Source organism: Ictidomys tridecemlineatus, chromosome 5, assembly GCF_052094955.1.
Source record: "Ictidomys tridecemlineatus isolate mIctTri1 chromosome 5, mIctTri1.hap1, whole genome shotgun sequence".
Lineage (NCBI taxonomy): Eukaryota > Metazoa > Chordata > Mammalia > Rodentia > Sciuridae > Ictidomys > Ictidomys tridecemlineatus.
Window position 1 is genome coordinate 181,627,809 of NC_135481.1, and position 15,950 is coordinate 181,643,758.

Genomic DNA, 15,950 nt, shown 5'->3' on the forward strand with positions numbered 1-15,950 from the left:
CTCTTCTGCCTGCCTGGTAATTCCCATGGCAGGAATCTGCCTTGGCTTAAAGATCTGTCTTGTTGGCTTGTGGTCAATTAGGAACAATAGATAAGTCACTACCAATAGTTTCTGAACCACTTGTTGTGAATATCAGTTTACCTGTAGAGCCAAGTTTAAATCAATTAATTCAAGGAGTGGCTTAAAAGTATTTAGCCTTGAAATTGGGTTGGGGAGGGTGTGGTGGGAAGCAGCATTGATTAGAGGGAGCCGGCCATCATCAGCCAGTGTGACTCCTGCTCCTCACCCACAGGGCTCTGCAGTCATTTGCCTTCCAGTAGGTGAGGAATGCCCAGCAGGTGGTAGAGAACAAAGCTGGTGGGGGTGGTGTGTGGAGGCCTTGCTGATCAGGCCACTTGGAACCGGGTGCCCAGCCTTTTGGCCTTTGAGAGGGAGCAACTGGAGTCGCCCAGGCAAACGCAGCCAACCAGTCAGGAGGCTTGGATCCCCTGAGTTACTTGTGCACCCCAGGATAAGTTACTTAACATTAAGTCTCAATTTTTGTAGCTGTAAAACAAATAATAAAAACTTTGTGATAGATGGTTTTATAGTATAAAACTCTAATATATAAAAATGTTAGGAAGATTTTTTTTATAAAGTGATTTTAAAAAATGAAAAGTGCTTGAAAAAAGTTCCCAGTGTGATGATCTACATGTCCTCTGCTGCTTAAACCCTCCACTAGTTCCCAGTGTACTTGTAACAAATGAAAAAGTACCTCACACTGGCCCAGAGATTGCACGGGACCTGGGCCCTGCCTCTGTCCCCAAGCTCATCCTGTACTTGCTCTGTGTTCTGGTCATATTGGTGGTTACTCCTTCCTTTGAACTGTAGCTTCTACTTGCATCTCTGTAGGGTTGGCTGCTTCCTGTTACTCAGGCCTCAGTCAAAGTCATCTTTCAGAGGGCTCTCCCTGGCCCTCCATTCCAAAGTAGCATGCCTTGTTCGTATAATATAAACGTTATATACCCCAGCATGTTACACTGCTGGGTTGTGGTTTTTTTGTGTCATTTTTTGAAGTTCTCTTCTTGCTGTATTTCCATCCCGAACACTGTCACTAAACTGCTGGAGCAGTGGGGCCTTGATTATCTTGTCCATCATATATCCCCTGCATCTTGGATAGTGCCTGCTCAAGTGCAGACCCTCAGAAACTAGTTGTAATGTGAGCAAATCAGTGAATATACCTGGGTGAGACGGAGATTTACTTATGCTGTGTGAAAGAGAAAAACTAACGTTGATAGATGCCATGTGCCCAGTATTAGGTTCTATCACTGGATATCTGTATCTTATGTAATCCCTCAGCAGCCCCGGGGGAGGTGGTGACTGTCATTATGTAAGTGAGGAACCAGCGCTCAGGAGGTCAAGGAGCTTCTCCAGGGACCCAGGATTCAGGAGGATTTCAGCCCAGGGCTCCCAACTCTGAAGCTACTGCTCTGTCTAGTATTGCAATTGCTTCACAGATCCTGATTTGAAATATCATTACATGTTTAGGATTTTTAAGTTTGTTTACAGTGAAAAGAATCAACAGCTTTCCGTATTCTTCTTTCTGTGGGGACTTAGGTGATAGTGGCCACCAATGTGGCAGAAACCTCCATTACAATCGGTGGCATTGTGTATGTGATCGACTGTGGCTTTGTGAAACTGCGGGCCTACAATCCCAGGACGGCTATAGAATGCTTGGTGGTGGTTCCTGTGTCCCAGGCGTCCGCCAACCAGCGCGCAGGACGCGGTGGGCGCAACCGCTCTGGAAAGTGTTACCGCCTCTATACAGGTTAGTGCGACTCCCCTTAAGGGTTTTTGACTCTCATGGTTAGCCTGGGCCTTGGATAAGGTAGTAAATGTTTATCCCTGTGGCAGAACGCATGTAAAATCCAGCCCTCCCTGCCAGGTCGCCCTGTGATCTGGCCCCCGCCACCTTCCTCGCCCTAAGCATAGCGCTTCTTTACTCTTCCCCATTGGCTAAAGCTGGCCCAGCAAATCACCACCTGTTTACCATCCTGTTCTAACTTAGGATTGGGGCCCAGGCCCTTCTGTGGCCATGTGACTCTACGGCTTTTATGTCTCAGGTTTGGTCTTTCTCACCTTTCTCTTAGCTTAATGTGCTTTTTTCTTATTCTGAGGTCCCTGAATGCTGTGGGACCTCACCTTGGACCCATTCCATCTTGCAGAGCTAGGATGAAGGCTCTATCCAAGACTCATTCACAGAAAACAAATAGTTGGTAAACTCCTGCTCTATGCCCTGTACTGTGCTAGGCTGTGAGGGAGCAAAATTAAAATTCTGATCAAGAGCTTTCTTCCCAGCTTGGAGACAGCTTTAACCAAAAAAGATGTGTCTAGAGCTGCTCCTTCCCTTTCTACTCTTTGCTTTTGAGGGGAGTGGTACTGAGATTTTTTTTCTTCTTCCTTTGTGCAGACTTGGTCAATCATTACTGAGTCCCTCCTCCTTCCCCTGTCCCCTGCTGTTGCTGAACAGGTCTGAAGGTTGTAGCTTTGCCATTTATTGCTTCCCTTCATTTCTGGTTCCTGTCATCCTTATTCAGTTCTTGATGTCATTCTGTCTTTCCTTATTTTCTTTTTTGATTTTGGGGATGGAACCCAGGGCCTTGAATGTGCTAGGCAAGTGTTCTACCCTGAGCTATACCCCGGCCTTCTTTCTTTTATCAAATGTTTACAGAGCCTCATTTGCATGCTAGACATGGGGTTGAGGCTTGGGAATCTAGGGCTCCGTGGAACTAGGCTTGTGGCTGCATGGTGGACAATCTGGTGGTGGAGACAGACCCACTAACAGATTAGCATGTTAAGGTGTGGTAGGATTACTGTAGAGAATAGGGGCTCTTGGAAACAAAGAAAGGCTCGTGTTTTTTTGTTTTTTTTTTTGCTGGGGAACTGGAAAGTGCTTCACAACCAAGGTTGTGTTTGGACCTGACTTTATTGGAAGCCCAGTATTTATCCAAGTAAATAAGGAGAGGCGTTAGAGAAGAGATTTATTTATCCAAGTAAATAAGGGAGGCGTTAGAGAAAAGATTTCAGCACTCCAGGCAAAGGGAATGGGATATACAAGTACTGGGAGGGGAGGAAGGGGATGTAGAGCATCATAGGCAAAACCGAGGCCAGAGAGGTACAGACAACCCCTGAAGGTGCTAAGAAAGCCTGATTGGAGTGGGCAAAGACCAGGATGAAAAGGCACCCTGAAATGCAGAGGAGGAGGAAGTTTCAAAAATGTATCTATATTTATATATTATCTCATATATTTTAAATTTTATTCAGGTGAAATTTACATAAGTCAGCCATTTTAGAGTGAACAGTATATGCAACCTCTCCCTCTGTCTAGTTTCAAAATATTTCCGTCCCTCCAGTGGAAAACCCTTACTTAAGCAGTTTCTCCCCATTCTTCCTGGCCCCCTATCCCTGGCAATTGCCAATCTGTGTTCTGCTTCCATGGATTTATCTGGGATATTTCATATAAATACAGTCATACCATATGTGACCTTCATACAGCATGTGACCTTCATATAATATGTGACCTTCTGTGTCTGACTTCTTTAGTGTAATGTTTTCAAAGGCCGTTTACATTGTACCATGTATGCCATTTGTCATTCCTTTTTATGATTGCATAATATTCCATTGTATGGAAAACCAACAGTTTGTTTATTCGTTCATCAGTTGGTAAACATTTGGGCTGTTTCCACCTTGGCTGTTTTGGGTAGTGCTGCTGTGAGATGCATGTACATGTACTTGAGAACTTGTTTTTAGTTCTTTTGGTTTTTGCAGGGTGATATAGTAATTTCATGTTTAATTTTTTAAGGAGCTCAGTTACTTTTTCCTCCCTCCCTCTCCCCCCACCTCATTCTTTCTTTCTGTTGGTGGTATTGGATATCAAACCCAGGGATGTTCTTCCCTTTCTAGTTTTTAGAGACAGGGTCTCACTGGGTTGCCTCGCTGGCCTGGAACTTGAGATCCTTCTGCTTCAGCCTCCTGAATTGCTGGGATCATAGATGTGTGTCACCATGCCTGGCTCAAATTACTCTGAAAGAAGTCATGGTCAGCACCCATCTCTTGTGCCAAAGAAATAATGTAATAGAGTATGGACTAAAGGTATTCAGGTGGATTTAGGTGAAAGATCATCGAGTCCCTTTGCAGGGTGTTTCAGTGGAAGTGGTGTTGGGGAGGGGCCACTGCATAGTAACAAGTGCACAGTGTCCAGCGTTCAGGCTTCCAGAGTGTAGCTTTTAGATAGCACACCTCTCACAGACCCTTACAGTTTTGTGAACCTTCCAGAACTCTTCCTCATCTTATCTCCTCTCACTCACCATCTGCATCTGCTCAACATGGCTTCTCAGCTGAACTGCACTCTTGTTGGATGTGCCCTCTGCTTCCTGCATCCACTACTCAGACCTCGGATGCCTTTCCTTGGGCTTTTTCCTTTTTGCCCAGCAAAACCTCTTTAGCCCTGAAGTCCCCTCAGTGGCAACTCCTTATGGGGCTCCTTTAGAGCCTTCTCTGGTGACCATTCTTTCCTCTTTCCCCAAGCCTCCGCTTCTCTTTGGAGGACCCCTTGATGGGACCTAATCTGTTCCTCCTTGCAGAGCAGTCAGGTCTTGGTCCAGGCCCCTTCCTGTCACTGATGCTGTTCTAAGGGTTGGCCTGTGGCTTTTGGCCTAGGCATCTCACCAGAGCTTGAGCACCACTGAACTCTGAGGATGTACCTGCTTCCTGTGAGTGGCCCCCAAGCAAGGCCGGCCTCTCATCTGATGACTGTTTTTCCCTTGCCAAAATGGTGTATTTGGGAAGTTTGTTCCTGCTGCCAAAAAACTGTATCCAAGATGCTTTTGAAACTAGAGAGTATCTGCTTGGAACTTCTGCTGTTGCTCGGAATCCAGAACTTCCTGGGTAGATCCATGCATATGGCAACTTATATCACAGTCCTTAGACTTTTGGTTGTCTGTCTTCTCAAGGAAAACCTTTTGTGCTATTTCTTCATATCACCTTTTGCTTCATTTTGTTTTTTCCCCTAGTTCACTAAAGCTTTATGGTCTAAATGGAGGTTGGGCCACCGTGGTGTTTAAGAAGGGTGTACATCTGTTAAAATGTTGACTGATGTGGGAGGGTTTTGTGGGTGGAGCATTGTCTGTATATACACAAAAATAATTTAATCTCCTCTGCCTCTTTCCCTGTACCCTTTTGTCTAGTTTTTATAAAAGGCTTTCTGAAGTCTCTTCCTTCCCCACTTCTTTTCCTGCCCCTCCTAGTGTAGGATATCTGTGCCACGAAGTACTTTTTCCTGCTTTAGGTCACCTTTTGTTGCTATGGGGCATGTAAGCATTCATTAATCTATTCATTAATCTATTTGGGTCAACACTGGATTCTGGGTGTGACATTGTGCTTTTTGCTTATTGATTTAAAAAATTAGATTTGGACAATTTTTACTTTTTATAAATTCAGTCACTTGTTGTATTCTGGATGCAGTTTTGGTGATTTATTTTAAAATTGCTCTTTGCTTATATGTGCAGTTCTTGACTCCTTGACATTCTCTACCCAAGAGATGACGATAACTGGGTGTCAATAGTGATTCAACAAATACTTGCTGCTTTGATATTTTGCTCAGAAAAAGCATTTGAAAAACAACATTCTAAAGTAAAAGGACAAATTTTTATAAAGGAGTATTGTTAGAATGTAGTATCTAAAGTTTTTTTTTTTTTTTTTTAAATAGAAAGGTCTTTTGTAAATATAAAAACCTTGCATTACCAGGTCATGTGCATTTGGTCTCAGAATCCTGGAGATTCTTGACCAAGGTAGAAAAGGAAGTCTGTCCCTTTGGCATGTGATTGCATTTGGCTGTCACATTGGATCCCTGACTGTTCTGATTTACTATCTTCAGAGGAAGCCTTCGACAAGTTGCCTCAATCTACTGTTCCTGAGATGCAGCGGAGCAATTTGGCCCCTGTCATCCTGCAGCTGAAAGCACTAGGGATTGACAACGTCCTCAGGTTTCATTTCATGTCGGTGAGTCCTGTCTTCTGTGTGGGGGGCTTCCAGGGGGATGCTGGCATGTTGTGGAAAGCATGCCATCTTTCTTTTTCCCACTCAGCTTAAGTGTTGGGGCTAATTTGGCTCAAGGTCCAAAGCAGGGTATGGGGGAGATGGTGAGACAAGCAGCCACACTTAGTTTGTTGGTAATTCCACTTCTTGTCTGCTAGGGGAGAGACCAATAAGTGGGTAAATTACAGAGCAGTGTGCCCTGTGCTCTGAGAGACAAAGGAAGAGCTCCCTGCCCCGTTAGTCCTGAGGTGAAATCTGAGACCTAAGCAGGGTTTTCCACCAGGTAAGGAAGGATGAAGGGTCCAGGTCAGTGGGTTCATGGATAGTCCTGCATGATCAAGAGCATTGTGACCGGGGAAGCCAAGAAGGTTTTGGAAGAATTGTAGGGAAGACTCTATGGCTGATTTTGATTTCCTAAGCCAGGTTGCTGAGAACACTGGGCCAAAGGTCCATAGTCCTTTGTGACTGGATACCTGGCCAGATGGCTATACTGACATGGGCTCCAGCAGGCCTGGTGTGTGGTGCCCCGATCATGCTTGGTCATTGTCTTGTAGAGTTTGTTAATGTGATTGGAGAGAGGTAAAAAGGGAGGGAGGGAGAGGGAAATGGAGATTATTATCTTTACCACTAATTTATTTTTTCTCATAGATTAAAAAAAAAATTACTGGCCAGTTTTATTTCTTTTTTTCTTGGTAGTACTGGAATTGAACTTGGGGCCTTGACCATGCTAGGCAAGTGCTCTACCATTGAACTTTGCCCTAGCCCTTTTAATTTTGAGACAGGTTTTCTCTAAGCTGCCCAGTTGGCTTGGAACTTTTGATCCTCCTGCCTCAGCCTACTTAGTAGCTGGAATTATAGACATGTGCTGTTGAACCCAGCTCATCAGAATTTTTAAGTCATTTGTCTGCTAAGATTATGGAATTATTCAAGAGTTCATTAAAGACATCAACCTTTGTTTGTAATATTTCTTGCTAGTATTTTTTATTTGACCTTTTTTTTTAAATGTGCAGACATTCTAAATATAACCAAAATAAAACCTTCTGTCTTCATCCTCATGATTTCTACTAGGTTAGTTAGTAGACATTCATGAGTATTTTCCTAGAGGACTTCTATGGTTGAGGACTCACATGTTCACTCATTTGTTCCATCCTGGCTATCGTGGTTTATGGTGTGACAAGTCTGGATTTTGGATAACAAACAAACAGCAAAAAACAAACAAACAAACAAAAAAAAAACAACAAATCCCAGCTCCTCAAAGAAGCTATTGTGTGCTCACTGTAAGCCCAGAATAAATGTTCCCTTGACTACTGCTGTATAGGTTAAGATACTATAAAGAAAAGATGAACAGTGTATGCAAATATAACCCTAGGAAAAGTCCCATATCTAAGATTAAAGGAAAACATAATGGCAGAAATGACTTATCAGTGTCTTAAGAAATACCAAGAGTTTTCAAAATGCATTCATTTAGAATAAATCAAATATCCAATAAAGGATAAGTTAAGGGGAGGAAGCAGCACAATTTATAAATTGACATAAAGACATGTTCTCCTCCACGGAAGATGTAGCTACAAAGCCCGATTTTACACTAATTAAATGATCAACTATTAAGAAAAAATGATGAAATCCAGAGCTAACAACATTTTGGCAGAGTCAATGCCCTGTGTATTGCTGGTGGTTTTATGTTCTGTTTTGGTCCTTGGGAGGTACTTTCTGACAATATTTTATGAACCATGGAAATGCCTGCTATTTTTTCCCATGGAAGTTTCTCCTGAGAAAGTAATTTGAAAGAAGAAAAAAATGCTTACATAGATGATATTGTTTTTAGCACTATTTTATATCAAAATTTAAAAGTATAGACAATGAAATCATAATAAAACTTTTGGATGATTTAAAAATAAAAACACACATACAGATTTATTTTTATTCATTCCTTTCTGGCTGCATTCTCCTGAAACTGTGTTTTTACAGTGGCAATCACAGGATACATGTAATTTTGTATGTTTAGGAATGTTAATTAGAAAAGTGAAAAAGGAGAAGCACTCATTTGCCCAGTAATGGGAAAACTGACTTCTTGATGGAGTATGACCAAAATGCCTATTAGGCAGCTATCCCAAGTAGTTAGTGGGGCGTCTTGTGGGTTTAAGAAACAAGGAAAACATGAGAAAAACAAACAAATTATACTTGCACAGTAATTCCAAATATATTAAAACTGTGGTTGCTGAGATCCCAAATCAGATGAAGTCCTAGAGGAGTACCAGTGAATGTTCATTTAGATGAAAATACTTTTGAAATGATTTTTGTGGGGTCTGGGGAATAAGTTTTTTCGATTGATGGTAAGTGATTTGAAATAGGGTCAGAATTGAAAGGAGTCAAGAGAACCTTGTTTCTGTAATTGTTCAGAGCCTAGATCAGAGCCTCGCTATTCCTATTAATATAACCTCAGTATTAACGATCCCTAGAAGGTTTAAGCTCCTGCATTTGTGAATTGTGCATTTTGTCCCTTTGAAGAAAAAGATGTCATAGGATGAGGAGAGGCAGTGGGCCAGTTACATGATTTGCTCCCAGTGGTCTGTGGAGTGCCCTCTTTGCAGTTTGGACCACACCTTTGTGGTTTGTGCACCTGATCTTTTAGAAGTTTGACTTTGGAAAACAAAGTGGATGAGGTAAAATGGAAAACAAGAAACCTAAACTTAGCTTCTGACTTTGCCACAAACTGCCTGTGTGATCTTGTTCAAATGTCTTCCACTTTCCTCATCTGTAACATTGATCTTCAACAATGTGATGCTTAAAATACATTTGTTATCTGAATGCATCTAGAAGAAAAGCCATGCAGTTTGAAAAGCAGTATAATTTTATTACCTGACTTAGTCAAAACCACATAATTTGGAGAGAAAAAATAATGATGCCTGGCACTTTGTAGGTGCTCAGTAAAGATTTGCAGAGGACAGAAGGAGGTTAGGATCTAGAGAATCAGGCTGAGAGTCACACTGTCAGCTCTGCTTAACTGTTGATCATCCAGCATTCCCGTTTGTTATCAAAAATGCAAATTCAACACATGTTTTTAACCCTCCATAGGCTTTGCCTCTGGGTGATGCAAAAATAAATCGTCTATGAGCACTGCTGTATCCTGGGCTCCCAGGAGAATGTCAAGACGTGAAGTAAACAGTAGCAATGTCTGAGGAGTGTTTAGGGAAAACAAAGAGGTGGTTTAAGTTAGGGACCAGCACCTCAGGGGGAAGGGAAGCGGGGGAGGGCTGCCAGGGGAATTGTTTCATCAAGCTGAGCCTTAAAGACCAGGCAGTACCGAGGATGCCAGGAAGGCTGGAAGGACATTCAGGGGGCACCAGCAGGAACAGAAGCACGGAGACTGGGAGGAATGGGACATGCTAGAGGGAAAGTGGATTTGAATAGGAAGTGTTCACATCTTTATGTTCCTTGCCCAGAGAAATTAATTCAGGGGACTTTTATGTGTTTTACAGCCCCCTCCAGCACAGTCGATGGTTCAAGCTTTGGAGTTACTCTATGCTCTGGGAGGTATGCCTCTTTCTCTCTTCCGTGTGTTCCCCCATGATGGAGTCTGTGGCATTCACTCTGGCGCTCCTAGTAGCTTCAGGAACGGGGTGGATCCTCCTCATTTGTGTTATCTTTTTCATGACACTCTACTGAAATAGAAGTTGGGATCATAATTAGATTGTGACAGTTTATAAAGCATTCTAGTACATAGCAGCTAGGTGACTATCACCAGGGCCACACTCCTCAGAGACATCAGAGATCAGTGATTCTCTAGCAGAGGGCAGAGGGTACCTCCTCGGAACTTTTCTTCCTGCCCCTACCTCATCCTGAAAGCTGTGGCTCAGTGTTTCTTTCCTCATATTCCTGTACTTTGTTCCTGGAGTTTCCTTGGGGAACAGGGAGATCACCAGTCAGGGGAATTGTTTGGGAAGGAAATAGTCTACTACAGAGGAGCCTCTGTTTGCTTATCTGAGAACGTTGTTTTGTACCTGAAGATGGAGAAAAATCATAACTTGAACTCATCTTCAGGAAGTACTGACTTGCTCTGAAGGGTGCCCCACATGGCTGCCATCCAGTTTGGTTATTAAATTTTAGTAGGTTTTTTCCCCCCTCAGGTATATTTTCATATTTCTTTTTTTAAAAAATGACTTTATTGAGGTGTGATTTTACATACCATACATTTCAGTCATTTATAGTGTATGATTCAGTAGCTTTTGATATACTCAAAGAGTAGTACATTCTTCACCACAGTCTAATTTTAAGATGCTTTCATAACTAAGAAAAGAAACCTTGTATCCATTAGCACATAGTCTCCATTTCCATACTCCCCTGTCCCAGGCAACTACTAATTTATCTCTCTAGATTTGCATATTCTGGACATTTTACATCAATGGAATCATATATGAGGTCTTTTATGATTGGCTTCTTTCATTCAGTATGTTTCTAAGGCTCATCCATGTTGTAGGATATATCAGTCCTTCATTCATTTTTATTGCTGAATAGTATTCCATTGTATGGATAAGCCATGTAAAATTTTTATCCATTTATTAGCTGATAGACATTTATGTTGTTTCCTCTTTTTGGCTAGTATGAATAATAATGCCGTGCACATTAACATACAGATTTTTTCGGGATGGGATACTGGGGATTGAACTCGGGGGCACTCAGCTACTGAGCCACATCCCCAGCCCTATTTTGTAATTTATTTAGAGACAGGGTCTTGCTGAGTTGCTTAACACCTTGCTTTTGCTGAGGCTGGCTTTGAACTCGCCATCCTCCAGGCTCAGCCTCTGGAGCTGCTGGAATTATAGGCGTGCACTACTGCTCCTGGCAAGCATACAGATTTTTGCTGGGCATTCTCCCAACTATGTGTAAGAGTCCAGTTTTTCCATATTACCAGTGCTTGTTACCCTTTGTCTTTTGTATCATAGCTTTCCTAATGGGTAGGAAATGGTGTCTAGTGGTTTTGTTTTGCATTTCCCTTCTGACTCGTGATATTGAGTATGTTTTTATTTGCTTATTTGCCATTTGTATACAATGTGTCTCATCCCATAGGTATCCCTGGGGCATTGATTCTAGGACCCCCTCTGATGCCAATATCTATGGATACTCGAGTCTTACTGTGAAGTGATGCAGTGTTTGCATATGACCTGTGCGCACTCTCCTGTGTATTTCACATCCTCTCTAGGTTCTCATAATACCTAACACAATGTGAATGCTCTGTTTACTTGTTCTACAGTATTTTTTAGGGATTAATGGTAAGAAAAAAAATCTGTATATGATTTGTATAGATGTAATTTTTTTCTTAAATATTTATGAACCATTGTTGATCGAATCCAAGAATGTGGAACCTGCAGATATAAAGGGCTAACTGTATTTTTTTTTTTTTTTTTTTGAGAAAGGTTCAAGTTCTGTGCTTGTTTTTGCTTGGGTTATTGTCTTTTTATTACTGAGTTGGAGGAGCTCTTTATGTATTCTGGGCACAGATTTCTTATATGGTATGTGAATTGTAACTCCTTTCCCCATTTCTGTGTGTTGGCTGTTCATTTACTTGATGGTCTCGTTTTGTAATACAGAAGTTTTAGGTTTTTGTGTAGGTCGATTTATCTGTTTTTTCTTTTGTCACTTGTTCTTTTGGTGTCTTGTCTAAGAAAATATTGCCTTGGGGCTGGAGATACAACTCAGTGGTAGAGCAGGTGTTTGGCTCGGCTTGTGTGAGGTCCTGACTTTGTTCCTGGGGAAGAACAGAGACAAAAAGAAAACTTTGCCTAACCCCTGGTCATTACTCCTAGGTTTTCTTTAAAGAGTTTTATGGTTTTTGGCTCTTACATTTAGGTCTGTGATCCATTTTGGTTAATTTTTTTGTTTGGGGTGTGATAGGGGTCCATTTTCATTCCGTATTTATAATACCCCCCTGAGGAAATAGCCAATTACTGATTAAAAAGCTCTCCATTGATTTAAAAGTCCACAGAAGATCAGCCTCGAGTGACTGTGTGCTGGAATGGGTTTCCAAAGTAAGGTTATCTTTAATGCAGATGTCAGACCATTAATGATATGGGTATTTTTCATTTGGTTTGATTTTCCTCCAAACAGAACAAATTTTCCTGTTTCTTCACTGCTCCAAATTAGCTGGCAAAGGTTGAGGGAAGGGCTGGGGATGTGGCTCAAGCGGTAGCGCGCTCGCCTGGCATGCGTGCGGCCCGGGTTCGATCCTCAGCACCACATACAAACAAAGTGTCCGCCGATAACTAAAAAAATAAATATTAAAATTCTCTCTCTCTCTTTTTCTCTCTCTTTAAAAAAAAAAAAAGGTTGAGGGAAACCCCCATCTTAATTTAGTTTCACCTTTAAAAAGATGATTCTTTTGAAACAGAAGAGGAATGACCTTTTCTGTTTTACTCTGAGCTCTTGTAAGGTTTATTTTACTCAGTAGTCTACATCTTGGAGGTCTCGGGAATCCATACCTGGATATTGGCCAGTAGAAGAGAGGCATGGAGGAAAGGGGAGGAATTGAAGGAACATGCCCGGGGCAGTTGGGTAAACAGGCCTGAGCTGGTGCCAGAGGGGTTGGGGCTAGCATTCAGATGCAGAGTTGCTGTAACAGTTGCTCTCCTGGTCTGAGAGGAGCAGGGGCACAGCATGCCATCCTGGCACATCCGTGGCCTGGCCTGGCCTGGATGTGGAAGGCAGCCCAGAAGGTGACTGAGGAGAGCATCGAAGGAGCTGGTGGCACCCAGGAGAGCAGGGGTCATGGAAGCTAGCAGGAGGCCAGGCTGAGGTCAGCAGAGGCAAAGGCTGTGGAGAGTGGGAGGAGAGGGCCTCGTGTGTCTGGGTGGCCTGGCTGCGGGACTGCTAAAGAGCCCCTCTGGGAGGCAGCAGGAGTGGAGGGAGGCTGCTGTGGGTTGAGGAGAGGGTGAGAGCAAGAGGCCATTGCAGGGCCATTTTCTTTACATAAAGTCCTTGAATAGAAGTCGTTACAAACAGCAGTTTTTTAAAACTGGGGATTTAGGAACTCCATGGAGATCTTTTCTTCTTTTGATACAACAGCACTCTGGTGTCAGACTGAATAGTGCAAGAGTCATCTATTGGGTACCATTTTTAGCATTCATCATCTTTTATTCTCTCGAAAAGTGTGCGTCTCCCAACACAAGGGTACATGCTTTCTGCTATCTTTTGTTCTCTTCTTTTGGCAGGTCTAGACAAAGACTGTCGCCTAACTGAACCACTTGGCCTGAGAATAGCAGAGTTTCCTTTGAATCCCATGTTCGCCAAAATGCTGCTTGAGTCAGGTGGGTAGACCCCGACAACTTGTGTTGATTTTATTTTGATTGTCAGAGGAGTTGTTTCCCTAAATTCTGTGCACCCTGAGGAAGACCGTCCGGTGTTGGTTAGACAGCATCAACAATAAGGAAGAGATAATTTGCCACTTTAACCATTTTCAGGTATGTAGTTCTGAGACGCTGGGTACGTTCATATTAGTTTGCAGCCGTCAGCACCAGCCATTTGTGGACTTTCTTCTGTCCTCCCCTCTGAATCTTTACCCATTAACACTAACTCCTGTTCTACTTCTTGTTTCTGAGGATTCAGCTCCTCTAGGAATCTCACACAAATAGAACTATATAGTGTCTAGCTTATTTCGTTTAACATTATATCTTTAAAGGATCCTCCATACCATAGCATGTTTCAGAATTTTCTACATACAAGTTTCCATTGTATGTATATACCACATTTTGAGTATTTGTTCATCTGTTGGTGAACATTCAGGATTCTTCTATCTTTTGGATGTAGTGAATGATGCCGCAGTAACCACGGATGTGCAATTGTATCTTTGAATCTATGTATTCACTTCTTTTGGGTGGATACCCAAATGTGAATTATCAGGTCATATGATCATTCTGTTCAGTTTTTTTAAAGAGTATTTGTTTTTAATTAATAGATAATAATTGTATATATTCATGGGATACAATGTGACATTTTGATCTATATATGTATGTGTGTGTGTGTGTGTGTGTGTTTGTGTGTGTGTGTGTACAGTAGAAAGAGTTGGCCAGGCTTATTAGCATATCATATTAGCATTACCTTACCAACTCATCATTTTTCTATGGTGATAATGTTGAAAGTCTATCATTTTAGTAAATTTGGACCATAGATTATGTTATTATTAACTGTGGTCACAATGCAGTGCAACAGATCACTTAAACTGACCCTCTCTTACCCAAAACTCTGTGTCCTTTGATCAACATCTCCCTTTCCCCTACTCCCCCTTTTCTCTCCAGCAACTATTTTTGCTCATTGTTTTTATGAGATTGACTTTTTCAGATTCCACACATAAGTACAATTCTATAGTGTTTGACATTCTGTGCCTGGCTTATTTCACTTAGCATGTTGTACTCCATTTCCATTCATGTTGTCTTAAAATGACAGAATTTCCTTATTTTTAAAGGCTGTATGCTATTTAATTGTGTATATAGCATAGTTTCTTTATCCATTTACCCACTGATGGACATTTAAATTGCTTTCATTTTTTGGCTGATGTGAATGTTGCTGTAATGAACAAGGGAGTGAAGAGTTCTCTTCTACATGCCAGTTTCAGTCTTTGGGGTATATACCTAGACGTAGGATTGCTGGATCATACGGCAATTCTAATTCTAGTTTCTTTAGGAACTTCCTACTATTTCCTAGAATGGCTGTACACAGATTTATTTTTTGAGGAATTGTCGTACTATTTATCACAGTGGCTGTACCATTTGCCTTCCTAACAACAGCAGTACACAGGCTTCCAGTTTCTCTGCTACTTTCAGATTTTTGTGAGGACATAAGTTCTAGTGTAAAGGTCAAACCTCGAGATCTATTTAGGTAGAGACCAGAATCATCTAGAGAGTATAGATTGTCCCTCCCTGCCTGGAAAGGTAATATGGACTTTTTCTTTTTTTTTGTCTAATTTGTTTATGAAGGTGTAATTCATTTCAACCCACATGGTGAGAGCTGGGAAACGAGTTGCCGTGGTTGGCCTTATACAGAAGCAGGTTCTAAGCCTGGCGTTGTGTGCATCAGGCGGGAAGCTGCGGGCAGGTGGGGCTTGGTCTGTCTAGTACCCTAGAGGGTTGGTTGCTGCAGATTCTTTTCCAGGAGCCACAGAGTAGCCCAGAGTGCTGTCCTGGTCTAGTTTTGCCTTGGGCTTCCCAGGTGAGATGAGCCCTTGCGAGCACTTCTGAGAGGCCACCACCTTGCAGAAGGGCCTAGGAGCAGAGAAGCAGCAAGAGGGCTACAGCCCACACCTGCAGCCCCCCTTGCCCCCCTCACCCCACTTGCCCCCAGGCTGAAGCTAGGTTTCCAGGTGTCCCAGTAAGAGAGCAAGGAGCGGGTATGGAGCTGACTGCCCTTCGTGATAGGGCCAGTCTGGACCCACCTTGACAGATGGCAAAGCCCTCACTCACTGTCACAGCTGCAGAGAAACAGAGCAGATTTTTTTCTAAGCATCTCTGGAGGCTGGGCCTCATTCCACTTGGCAGGGTGAAGTATTTATTTAAGTTTGTATGTACATGTTTATACTTAGAAAATTAGACCATATAAAATATTGTCTCATTTTACAGTATGCATGGAAGAATGTATTTTATGCCTTGTGGACACATTAGATGTTGGCAGTCAAACATGCTTTTTGTCTTACAGGAAATTTTGGCTGTTCTCAGGAAATTCTAAGCATTGCAGCCATGATGCAGATCCAGAATGTCTTTGTGATCCCCTCAAACCAGAAGTCTCAGGCAGTAAGTCCAACGTCCCCTGCACTGTTCGCCTTATTCTCGTTCACTAGGGGTGTTTGTTGTTAAAACTCACTCAGAAGCTGCTGAAGACGGAGCTGTGCC

General features: G+C 42.3%; 1 protein-coding gene across 2 annotated transcripts in view; it reads left to right on the plus strand.

The window, feature by feature from the left end:
- Positions 1-15,950, plus strand: part of Dhx35 (DEAH-box helicase 35) — a 70,825-nt gene that overhangs the window by 37,154 nt on the left and 17,721 nt on the right. For both annotated transcript variants that reach the window (XM_005329835.5, XM_021729495.3), the window contains 5 exons: positions 1,597-1,807; positions 5,915-6,039; positions 9,555-9,609; positions 13,281-13,376; positions 15,757-15,851. In XM_005329835.5, the coding sequence (XP_005329892.2) occupies positions 1,597-1,807; positions 5,915-6,039; positions 9,555-9,609; positions 13,281-13,376; positions 15,757-15,851 (582 nt within the window). The remainder of the gene's footprint in view (positions 1-1,596; positions 1,808-5,914; positions 6,040-9,554; positions 9,610-13,280; positions 13,377-15,756; positions 15,852-15,950) is intronic.